Source organism: Schistocerca americana, chromosome 3, assembly GCF_021461395.2.
Source record: "Schistocerca americana isolate TAMUIC-IGC-003095 chromosome 3, iqSchAmer2.1, whole genome shotgun sequence".
In the NCBI taxonomy this organism is placed as follows: Eukaryota; Metazoa; Arthropoda; class Insecta; order Orthoptera; family Acrididae; genus Schistocerca; species Schistocerca americana.
This window is the reverse complement of record NC_060121.1, coordinates 406,737,168-406,750,405: the sequence shown is the minus strand read 5'-3', so window position 1 is coordinate 406,750,405 and position 13,238 is coordinate 406,737,168. Positions and strand designations below refer to the sequence as shown.

At 39.1% G+C, this 13,238-nt stretch overlaps 1 protein-coding gene across 2 annotated transcripts in view; it reads right to left on the bottom strand.

The window, feature by feature from the left end:
- LOC124605221 (ecto-NOX disulfide-thiol exchanger 2) overlaps positions 1-13,238 on the bottom strand; it is a 219,903-nt gene that overhangs the window by 148,562 nt on the left and 58,103 nt on the right. For both annotated transcript variants that reach the window (XM_047136769.1, XM_047136770.1), the window contains exons 3-5: positions 7,971-8,512; positions 3,777-4,008; positions 3,573-3,698 (exon numbers count right to left, since the gene is read on the bottom strand). In XM_047136769.1, the coding sequence (XP_046992725.1) occupies positions 3,573-3,698; positions 3,777-4,008; positions 7,971-8,512 (900 nt within the window). The remainder of the gene's footprint in view (positions 1-3,572; positions 3,699-3,776; positions 4,009-7,970; positions 8,513-13,238) is intronic.

Sequence of the window (13,238 nt, the reverse complement as noted above, 5' to 3'; positions counted from 1 at the left end):
AAAAATACATCCAACTGGCTGAGGAAGTCAAGGACATGTGGCATCAGGATAAAGTTGACATTATACCAATTATACTATCAACTACAGGAGTCATACCACACAATATCCACCAGTACATCAATGCAATACAGCTAAATCCAAACGTATATATACAACTACAGAAATCCGTAATTATTGATACGTGTTCAATTACCCGAAAGTTCCTAAATACAATGTAACATATACCGTACAGTTAAAAGGAAGCCACGCTTGATGAAGGTCCGCGTCACTTTCCATTTTTAACCAGACCTAAGGTCTGAGAAAAATAGAAATAATAATAATAATAATAATAATTAATTAAAGTGCCAAAAATGCTTCCAGTGAACAATATACTACTCCTTCTGAATATCGAGAGAACTACATTGCATTAACTTAGGATAAACGTATACTTAAGTGGAACTGTGCTGTTTCTCCTTCACGCACCTTCACTCCTGCGAAGATATGGTCACACACTGCATTAACAGTTAACTTTCTTTCCAGGCCGAAACAATATATTTAATAAACTAAATCCTGGTTGTACAATTTTGTTTGTTTCATGCATGTTATGGTATTCTGAATTACTTCCCCTAAGCTGGGCCACAATTCAACTACCCATCAGTCAGCTGATGAAACTTGAGGCCTCATCCCTCTGTAAACATTCACAAGAACTGCAGAAATAGTGAAACAAATTCCAGACTGGAGCATCCTGTCCACACGTTTTGCTGGTTTCCTGTGGACCAATGGACAAATGTCGGGACGTGGGCCAAACCAGCACAAATATGAACTAAGCCATCAGTCCCATGGGTTGCAATATAATGAGATTTAAATCTTATCTCAATGTTGCCTAAACAAAACAAAAATTGTAAGGAGAAAATTAGTTTATGTTCCTTGAATGATGTAATGGTAACTCAACACACATATAAATGTTACCGAAGATTAAATTACTGCACCAGAACTATGCTGATCAAACATGATCAGTATTATTATACATAGACATACATTACAACTATGTAGTGGATGTATGAATGTAAATAATTATTCTTTCAATTGGTTATTCAGCTAGGTACACTGCAATGACAAACACTTGCAACATCATTGCCCATTTATTTGTGGATAGCCACAGACTAGCCTGTAGGACGAATGATGTAAAATGAAGCAATTATTAAATTATTTAATTGGGTAGATAAAAAATCTATTCACCAAGTGGCAGCAGCACACACACATGAAAGACGGTTGTAACTGACAAGCCTTCGGAGCCAGTGGCTCCTTCTTCAGGCAGAAGGGTTGAAGGGGAAAGAAGAGGTGTGAAGGAAAAGGACTGGAGAGGTCTAGGAAATGGGATAGATTTTGGAAAAGTCAACCAGAACCGTGGTAAATCAGTCTTTCCTTCTCATCCTGTACGGTAAATCTCCCCTGACCCGCAGTTCTGGGTGACTTTCCCAAAATCTACCCCTTTTCCTAGACCTCCTCAGTCTTTTTCCTTCACCCCTCCTCCTTCCCCTTCAACCCTTCTGTCTGAAGAAAGAGCCACTGGCTCCAAAAGCATGCCAGTTAAAACCATCTTTTAAGTGCATGTTCTGCCGCTGCTTGGTGAGTTGATTTTTTTTATCTATCAAATTAAATAATTTTGTCAATAATTGATTGTTTTTGTTACAACAATTATTAAGTATGATGTGACTAATTTTTAGTTTATTGCACTTCTCTCTTGAATACTAGGGTAACTGCAAGGCTAATAAACTCTTTAACATTTGTATGTGATTTTTATTAAAATTGCTATTAATGTGGGAACTCACAGACTTATTTTGTGATACAAGTGGTATAAAATTAAGTAATGACTCCATCAATAATACTACATATGGGAAGTGTAGCAACCATCACTATTTTCACTGTAATTTTGTGTAAATTTTTACTTAAGTAATATTAATTGATGGCAAAGAAGTCACTGTACCTCTGTAAAGATAATATTAAATCACTGATGCGAGTCTGACATCTAGCACTTGTTTTACAATATGATTGCATTTCTGTAGTCATTTACTCTTCTGGTCTGAGTTTTGTACAAGCAGAAAACAAATTGCAACTGCTTCCATATCAGCATGTACTAGTGTACTTATGGACAAGGTAAAAACTAGTTTCTGGAACACTCATTTGTAGTTAACTTTTGTTCACTCATTGTTACTAATATATTATGTGCTTGAGTTTATTTCATGGTGAAAATAATATTTAAAGTGGTGTCTCTTGAATATTTTGGTTCCAAGCAATTGTGAGAAGAGTGAATAAATATTGCAAGTAAAACTTTGTCCTCACAAATTAGCTGCACTGTCACAAGGGCCGTGCCTGTGAAACACAATTTTAGTACACATTAAGTAATACAGACAACAACACACAAAGAATAGCCAGAAATCCACCAGTGACAGCACTGCCATGGCCCCCACTGAGTCCCACAGCCATGCAGCAATGCTGCTCAGTCATTGGTGGAGTACTTGTTATTCTTGATATTCTACACTCTCTGTTAACCTGTATCAGTAAAACAAATATCATACTAGAGTAATCTGGTGCCACTCTATTAAATGAGTAAGTAAAATTCTGCTTTAAAAAATCATTTTGCTTGTAATGAGAAACAACACGACACTTTGCATCAACACTGGGCATCACACGAAAGACATTAAAAGTGGTATTTCTTTGGGATGAGAAACAAAATTGCAAACATCTGCTGAAATGTCACACACAATGTGCCTCATAACCCATCGGAGGGGTACCTGGTGCAATACGTTCATGGGACACCACAGACATACGACCTGAAGATAGACAACACTGCCCGAAACTGGCTATTTTGAAATAAACAGTGATTGCCAGATAGAAAATAAGCCTATGTTGTACAATAATAATAGCTACCGAATTACAAATCAGTAAAGAACTTAAATCAGCTTCACAACTACTGTCACCATTCACAGCTGCAAACAAGCAGCTGTGCATTCAATGTTATTTGAGAACTGTCAGCAGTTATTCCACCAAAATACTATTAAGTTTCAGAAATATATTACATTAGTACTATTAAACAATTAATGAAAAAATCCATGCAGGATGTGTCAGTTTTTTAATAAATTAAATGCAGTAATTATGAACTATATTGCAGTTCACAGCACGGTTAACTACATCCCATGACTCAACATGCATTTGACTGGTTACAACAGTGACTCATCAAGTGAGTTCTGTCAATTGAGGTTACAGTATTCCAGACCTCAGAGTGCTTGTACATTCTTAATCAATAAGATAGTCTGTGTTATTCATTCCTCCATTTCCCTCTATGCACTGAAGCTCTACTGTAATTGTTGAATCATTCAGTCTCTCAAACTTTCTTTAGAATACATAAACAACCGCTGTTCTCACTGTGATAGGACTGGCATCAACAATACAGCAATGTCTTATTGTTAAGGAAAGTATAAGTAGAGACAAGTCTCCAATCAAAACAGCAACTGCAAGTACACAGTCTAAGGAAATTCAACAACTACAATCAGGATCTCTACAAAAGCAATAGCAGCTCATAAGTACCTTACCAGAAAGGTAAATTGCGGAATCAACAGATGATTCAAACACAAAGCGTATGTGGCAAAAATTCTTCTTGCTGAGTCTCACAGTCGTCATCTCACCACAGCGCTCAAATATTTCACGGATTATTTCCTCTGAAAAAGTACATAATTATATTCTTTAGTTATGGAATATACTTGCACAAGTCTTACACTGAGAAATACTATAACTACCTGTTGTATTTTCTGGAAGTCCACCAACAAATATTGTTCGGCAACCAGGTGGTCGTTCCCGAGTTGTCGGGGGAGGAGCATTTGGATTTGGTGGGAACAATGTGCAGGATTTGCAGTGAATAATCTCCTTCACAACTGGTGTTGTGGTAATAATGCCTGGATCTGGAGGCATAACTGAACCATCAGGGCCCATGATTGTGCCGTCAGGCATCATCCCACTCATCATGCCATACTACAACGAGAATAATTTCAAATCATGTTAACAATAGTGTAAACTACAGAAAAAGCATCATTGTATGTTCAGTCATGGATAAGCTAGGCTGCACATTCTTGTATCAATTGTCTGTAAAACTATATAATAGTTTTGCAGAATACGTACATCATTAAACTGTTACAGCTGTATTTGTCCACACTTGCCCAGCAAAATATTATTAAGTTGCACAGTGTAATGGCAGTCATCTTGCCAATAACTAACACAATATTCATATACTGTGGTGCCAACACTGGCCATGGCCGTAACACTGAAATCATAACACTGCAAAATTTTGTTGCCTGTCAGGTGGTGATTAGTGGCCAAAGAAAATCTCCATTCAACAGCACTGAAATGTTAATTTTTGGAGATATGTGCAAAAATGACCTGTGGTTATTAAAAAAAATGTGAACTGCTGAGATATTTTGTAGTTATATCTTATCTGTTGACATAGAAGAGAGAATTTTGGGAAATGTAGAAACAAGTGTGATGCTTTCACTAGGTATAGTTTCTCACCAGATTGCTCTGTTTAACACACTAGTTTTACTATAAATGTGATCTAACTGAGAGTTAAACAATTTCAATGATACTCCTAAACTTCAAGAAAACTCATAACTGGAGATCATGCATTTTTATGCACCACGAATGAACTATGATCTCATCCCTGTCCTACGATGGAAATAAAATAATATTTCTGTGACTATGCCACTCAGCATCTTCTCACACTCTCTCCACACAACTTAGAGTAATTTTTGCCAGTAATTTGTTTCTAGTACGATCTACACTCTCCATGATGAAAGGCAACATAATACAAACAGATAAGGAACCATTAGCATATCAGCTGAAGTAAGAAAAACTGTTGAACGATAATCACACTATTACGTACAAAAGTCATACTGGAAAGTTTTAACGGGATGGAAAAACACAGATACATAATTCATGGCATTTAGAAACAGAATGAAATACACAGAACATGTAACGGAAAATCAGTAAAAGAAAGAATTGTGTAAACCACTGTGTCTGAAAAGAAGAACAGAAAATAGTCTCTGCTATTTTTGTGTTAAATCTTTCCTAAAATTTATTATTTTACCAAGTACCTTTTTTATAAAGAATTAGGAACAATGGCATTTGGGGGGCATTAATCAAAGAGATTTTATTTAAAGTGCTTTCCACCAAATGCTTAACGGACTAGTGATTTTATTCAACAAAAATTATTTTCCAATACTTCCAGGTTTAGATTTCAAATTTCTCTACACCAATTTTTGCTGTGAGGGAAAACAAGTTTTCATGAACATAAACGAAAACTGAATTAGCTCAACATCATGTGTTAATGACTGTCCAATTTTATCTAGGACCGAGAATGAAATGTACAGGGTGTCCATAACTAAAAATCGAAATTTCATAATGCTGTGGAAGAGAACCGCTGCTCAAAATGATGTCCAATTTCAACAGCACGTTACTGACGCAGGGGGAAATGTCATGGAAAAAAAAAAAAAAAAAAAAAAAAAAAAAAAAAAAAAAAAAAAAATTTAATGAGAATTTTACAAATAGATGGCATTGTAAGCCTCTTAATGTAAATGGGGTCAGCTACAAATGACTGATGAATCACAATACTACAGCTATGGTTTGAGTTGCACGTTACACCGTCCATAGTGTTCAATGTGCATGGCTTCACAGGTTCGGCAGTCAATAGTTGTGGCACTGTTAGTAAGGTAAGCCCATCCACTACGGCAAGGTCGCACCACATTGGATGGGAAAAATTGGTTTTTAATTGTCCTGAGGCCAAAAACCACTTAAGAAGCAAAATGACATCAGTTTTTAATTGTGCTGGAGGCAAACATGGCATAAAAGGCAAAAGACATTTTTAATGGTCCTGAGGCCAAAAAGGCATAAAAAGTAAAAAATCAGTTTCTAATTGCAGTAAAACAGGCGCAAGACATGTTCAGTATGCTGTCCAGCATTTTCTGCCACAAGTTAAAATCAAGAAACAGCATGTTCCACAACAGATACGAGTGTCTTGTGCAATGCATGCCTTCAGTTCATGCTACATTCATAACTGGAGCATTGAATACATCATGTTTCAGATAACCCCACAGCCAGAAGTCACACAGATTAAGATCAGGTGGTCAGGATGGTCAAGCTGTAGGGATTTGATAATTCTAGCATTTCCGATGCGCCTCTGCAGCAGCCATTCTCTGGTTGCGCAATATGCGGAGCGCCATCTTGCATTAAAATGATTCTGCTCATCCATCCACGCTGTTGCGGGGCTGGAATAACATTGGTGTGCAAAAGATTCTCACAGCATTTACTAGTGATGGTACAGGTAAAAGGACTGCAGGACTCATCTCCTCAAAAATGATGGCCCTATGATAATGATGCCGTCAACCCACACCTTTGCAGAATGAAGTGCTACAGGTTGATGTTCATGCACATTTATCATTGCCCATATTCTGCAATTCTGCATATTCACACTTACTTGGTGATGGAAATGGGCTTCATCTGTTCACAGAATGTCCCATGGCCATTCACAGTCGATGTCCTTGGGAGCCAGACATTCCAGAGTGAATGTTTGTCTCACTGACAGGTCAGCAGGAATCAATTCCTGAATGTGAGTGATTTCGTGTAGATAGCAATGCAGGACGTGTCATAGGATTTTATGCACTGGGCTCACATGCATGTCCGACGTTCAGCCAACTGTTCCTCTGTCACATTGCACTTCAAAATAACTTGCCTTTGACCTTTAGCAGACATCAGACCAGTGCCTGTTTTCATACCCTTGAACATCCACAACTTCTGCAAAACTAGTGATGCACAGTCACTATTCTTGTAAAAGAGCTTTCCCAGCAGTGCATGATCCTTCATGGTGACAGTCAGCCATGTTGGGCATCTCAGGTGCAAACTGAGGAACAGTCCCACCCGCCCGCCCTCCCTCCCCCCTCCCCCCCCCCCCCTCCCCCCATCGTTTCCTCCTGTATCAATAATATGCTTGTTCAAATTTTGCATTATTTCTGCAGCATTTTGAAACTGGACCTTTAATTATGGACTACACACACACACACACACACACACACACACACACACACACACACACACACACTGCTCAATGTAAATCTAACCGATGTATGTACACATTCTACACGACAGTAGCTGAGAAACATGGAAATGGGGGAAGCCTGGTGTTTACCAAGACAAATGTGGAAAACCACAAATAAGATCAGACAGGCCACAGCACCAGAGTGAGAATTGATAAGGGTGTGAGGGTTCAAATCTAGAAAGAAAGGTAAGAAGAAAATTACACTATAATACTGCAATGACATCACAGTCATTACAGCACTAACTTGAAATGAGCAAGGATGAGGATGGATCAGCCATGACCTACTGAAAAGAATCATCCCACCCTTTTACCAAAATTTGTTTAGGGAAATGATTTAGGGAAACTACTGAGAATCTAAATATGTAAGACTGGACAGATCTGAAACTTGCTTATGCCTTAATAACTGTTTCACATTGCACAGTGGTCTTGCAGAATCCAAAAATTACTGACACATATATAAGACTACATTAATAATCATTCATGGAGTAAGTAGTACATTTTTCTCTGCATTTAGATGTCAAATTCTGAAATGAAAATTAACTTAATAAACTAGTGTTATTTGTAAAAAATGGAAGCTGTTTCACCACAAAAAATCACTTTTGGATGATGAAGATTACCAGTAATATACATTTAACTCTCAAGTATGAAGGAGAAAACTTAATACCTCATGAAATGGGTAACAATGCCTACTAGATGAAACTCAGTTGATATTAACAACAGATCCCCCCACCATCCCCCTTCTCACACAACAGACCACTGCTCTTTTTGTGTTACTGAACATTGATGTTTTTATCAAGCCATACTTTTGATACTGTTAAATGTTGTGAAGCGATTAACAATATATTATTACCTGGCTCATCTGACCAATGCCCATCATCCCAGGATCAGCCATCATCCCACTACCCATCACATTCACTCCAACAACAGCTGGGTATCCCATGTGTCCCAACATTCCTGGCCAAACACCAGCAGCTGGGAGTCCAGATGTTGCTGTAGCAGCAGGTGTAGATGGTGAAGGCATTCCAGCTGTACCACTATTTGCTACTGGTTGTGGCTGGGTGTGCTGAGTATCTTCTTGGCGGCCACCACGTTCTGAACGATCACGTTCTGGGCGATCCCCCCTGTCACGTTCACGGTCACGATCTCTGTCACGGTCTCTGTCTCTTTCACGATCTCCTCCACCACCACGGTCTCTCCGATCATTGCGATTTCTCCTGTCCCGATCCCTTCGAGGATCATTGACAGAAATGTTGATTCCATTTGCTCCAGTTGTACTAGTCCCAACTCCAGTACTGCTACTGCCACCTCCACTAACATTATTACTCTGATTTGAAGTGGAATCTTCACGGCTGCTTGTGGCTGCTGTGTTAACAGCGACATTTCTTTCTTCTCCTGAAAGATAAAAAAAAGAAAAACACATATTGACTTTTATATTAAATTTAAATCTAAATTTTCAAGTAGTGCTGAAAGCTTGTAAGGTAATGCCACGTTACACAGCCATCAGTTGGCATTTGCAGTAAAAAAAGTGCTATTATGCAGTGCAAATGATGCCAAATGCATAAAAATTATTCTAATGACATCTGGATAAGCACCAAAATTTAAAGTTTTCACTGAAAGACAGTGAGAAAACAATCAAGCTATTACACCAAACTGCAAGAGGGAAATGGTAGTCTTAAATTGCACACAAAATGAAAACAGAGAGCATTATAACAACATTTAATCAGTATTAGCTAATTTTATAAAGATGGTCAGAAATGATTTATGCAAAACTTGAGTGACCAACTGGAAGATAATGAAATGTAAACAAAAAATAAAGTCATAATCTCACAGAAGGCTCAAACAACTACAATAGTACAGTATAATACAAAATATATGGTTTAATTTTGTAACCTGAAAGTTTGCCACAACATGTAGCAGGCATAGCAATAGCTAGATGTTTTATGGGGAAACTGTAATAAGAAAAAATCAAACCCGCAGTCATGTCCCACAATCCAAGTCAAAATTTGGTGGCATCATCTTCAAGAAGTTCAAGTTGCAAATATTATCTCAAAAGTGGAGTAAGCATATAAAGAGGAAGCACATGCTTTTTTCTTTTCGTTTTCACACTAGACATGTCAACATTATCCTCCTAGCACTTTCCATCCCGGCCCAAAAGATAATGAACATTCGGTTTTGAATTTGTTGTGGCTCAGCTATATCACTTTCTGTGGAACTCCAGGCTGCAACAAGTGTGAGAGCTCCTGGCTTCCATTTGGCTGCTGTTTTGTTTAATACTGTTACCACCACAGCACAACAGATCATTTCAAACTTCTGTGAGAAAACAAAACCATGCATCACTGAGATAAATACAATATGTTTTCCTACATTTCATTAGTTTAAGGCAATTTCTGCATAATTTTAGACCGAGAATGTTTAATTTAATGTAAGGCATCTAAACATATGCATGTAATGCCAGCTGGATTTTATACATGTTAGTATATTTTGAGTAGCACTTTCATTCTAGTGAGTTCTTGAATGAATTCTACATCTACATCTACATCTACATCTACATCTATACTCCGCGAGCCACCTTACGGTGTGTGGCGGAGGGTACTTATTGTACCACTATCTGATCCCCCCTTCCCTGTTCCATTCACGAATTGTGCGTGGGAAGAACGACTGCTTGTAAGTCTCCGTATTTGCTCTAATTTCTCGGATCTTTTCGTTGTGATCATTACACGAGATATATGTGGGCGGTAGTAATACGTTGCCCATCTCTTCCCGGAATGTGCTCTCTCGTAATTTCGATAATAAACCTCTCCATATTGCGTAACGCCTTTCTTGAAGTGTCCGCCACTGGAGCTTGTTCAGCATCTCCGTAACGCTCTCGCGCTGACTAAATGTCCCCATGACGAATCGCGCTGCTTTTCGCTGGATCATGTCTATCTCTTCTATTAATCCAACCTGGTAAGGGTCCCATACTGATGAGCAATACTCAAGAATCGGACGAACAAGCGTTTTGTAAGCTACTTCTTTCGTCGATGAGTCACATTTTCTTAGAATTCTTCCTATGAATCTCAACCTGGCGCCTGCTTTTCCCACTATTTGTTTTATGTGATCATTCCACTTCAGATCGCTCCGGATAGTAACTCCTAAGTATTTTACGGTCGTTACCGCTTCCAATGATTTACCACCTATTGCATAATCGTACTGGAATGGATTTCTGCCCCTATGTATGCGCATTATATTACATTTATCTACGTTTAGGGAAAGCTGCCAGCTGTCGCACCATGCATTAATCCTCTGCAGGTCCTCCTGGAGTACGTACGAGTCTTCTGATGTTGCTACTTTCTTGTAGACAACCCTGTCATCTGCAAATAGCCTCATGGAGCTACCGATGTTGTCAACTAAGTCATTTATGTATATTGTAAACAATAAAGATCCTATCAAGCTCCCCTGCGGTACTCCCGAAATTACCTCTACATCTGCAGATTTTGAACCGTTAAGAATGACATGTTGTGTTCTTTCTTCTAGGAAATCCTGAATCCAATCACAAACCTGGTCCGATATTCCGTAAGGTCGTATTTTTTTCACTAAACGTAAGTGCGGAACCGTATCAAATGCCTTCCTGAAGTCCAGGAATACGGCATCAATCTGCTCGCCAGTGTCTACGGCACTGTGAATTTCTTGGGCAAATAGGGCGAGCTGAGTTTCACATGATCTCTGTTTGCGGAATCCATGTTGGTTATGATGAAGGAGATTTGTATTATCTAAGAACGTCATAATACGAGAACACAAAACATGTTCCATTATTCTACAACAGATTGACGTAAGCGAAATAGGCCTATAATTATTCGCATCTGATTTATGACCCTTCTTGAAAATGGGAACGACCTGCGCTTTCTTCGAGTCGCTAGGTACTTTACGTTCTTCCAGCGATCTACGATAAATTGCTGATAGAAAGGGGGCAAGTTCTTTAGCATAATCACTGTAGAATCTTAAGGGTATCTCGTCTGGTCCGGATGCTTTTCCGCTACTTTTTTCAGTATTTTTACCTGATTCTACAGGTCGTAATATATGGAAATTGGTGCATATCACATCAGATAAGCCGGCTGGCCTCCCCCCATGAGCCATGGACCTTGCCATTGGTGGGGAGGCTTGCGTGCCTCAACGATACAGATAGCCGTACCGTAGGTGCAACCACAACGGAGGGGTATCTGTTGAGAGGCCAGACAAACGTGTGGTTCCTGAAGAGGGGCAGCAGCCTTTTCAGTAGTTGCAGGGGCAACAGTCTGGATCATTGACTGATCTGGCCTTGTAACACTAACCAAAATGACCTTGCTGTTGTGGTACTGCGAACGGCTGAAAGCAAGGGGAAACTACAGCCCTAATTTTTCCCGAGGGCATGCAGCTTTACTGTATTGTTAAATGATGATGGCGTCCTCTTGGGTAAAATATTCCGGAGGTAAAATAGTCCCCCATTCGGATCTCCGGGCGGGGACTACTCAAGAGGATGTCGTTATCAGTAGAAAGAAAATTGGCGTTCTACGGATCGGACTGTGGAATGTCAAACCCCTTAATCGGGCAGGTAGATTAGAAAATTTAAAAAGGGAAATGGGTAGGTTAAAGTTAGATATAGTGGTAATTAGTGAAGTTCGGTGGCAGGAGGGATAAGACTTCTGGTCAGATGAATACAGGGTTATAAATACAAAATCAAATAGGGGTAGTGCAGGAGTAGGTTTAATAATGAATAGGAAAATAGGAATGCGGGTAAGCTACTACAAGCAGCATAGCAAACACATTATTGTGGCCAAGATAGATATAAAGCCCACACCTACCACAGTAGTACAAGTTTATATGCCAACTAGCTCTGCAGATGATGAAGAAATTGATGAAATGTATGACGAGATAAAAGAAATTATTCAGGTAGTGAAGGGAGACGAAAATTTAATAGTCATGGGTGACTGGAATTCGTCAGTAGGAAAAGGGAGAGAAGGAAACATAGTAGGTGAATATGGATTGGGGCTAAGAAATGAAAGAGGAAGCCACCTGGTGGAAATTTGCACAGAGCACAACTTAATCATAACTAACACTTGCTTCAAGAATCATAAAAGAAGGTTGTATACATGCAAGAAGCCTGGAGATACTGACAGGTTTCGGGTAGATTATATAATGGTAAGACAGAGATTTTGGAACCAGGTTTTAAATTGTAAGACATTTCCAGGGGCAGATGTGGATTCCGACCACAATCTATTGGTTATGAACTGTAGATTAAAACTGAAGAAACTGCAAAAAGGTGGGAATTTAAGGAGATGGGACCTGGATAAACTGAAAGAACCAGAGGTTGTACAGAGTTTCAGGGAGAGCATAAGGGAACAATTGACAGGAATGGGGGAAAGAAATACAGTAGAAGAACAATGGGTAGCTTTGAGAGATGAAGTAGTGAAGGCAGCAGAGGATCAAGTAGGTAAAAAGACGAGGGCTAGTAGAAATCGTTGGGTAACAGAAGAAATATTGAATTTAATTGATGAAAGGAGAAAATATAAAAATGTAGTAAATGAAGCAAGCAAAAAGGAATACAAACGTCTCAAAAATGAGATCGACAGGAAGTGCAAAATGGCTACGCAGGCATGGCTAGAGGACAAATGTAAGGATGTAGAGGCTTATCTCACTAGGCGTAAGATAGATGCTGCCTACAGGAAAATTAAAGAGGCCTTTGGAGAAAATAGAGCCACTTGTATGAATATCAAGAGCTCAGATGGAAACCCAGTTCTAAGCAATGAGGGGAAAGCAGAAAGGTGGAAGGAGTATATAGAGGGTCTATACAAGGGCAATGTACTTGAGGACAATATTATGGAAATGGAAAAGGATGTAGATGAAGATGAAATGGGAGATACGATACTGCGTGAAGAGTTTGACAGAGCACTGAAAGACCTGAGTCGAAACAAGGCCCCAGGAGTAGACAACATTCCATTAGAACTACTGACGGCCTTGGGAGAGCCAGTCCTGACAAAACTCTACCATCTGGTGAGCAAGATGTACGAGACAGGCGAAATACCCTCAGACTTCAAGAAGAATATAATAATTCCAATCCCAAAGAAAGCAGGTGTTGACAGATGTGAAAATTACCGAACTATCA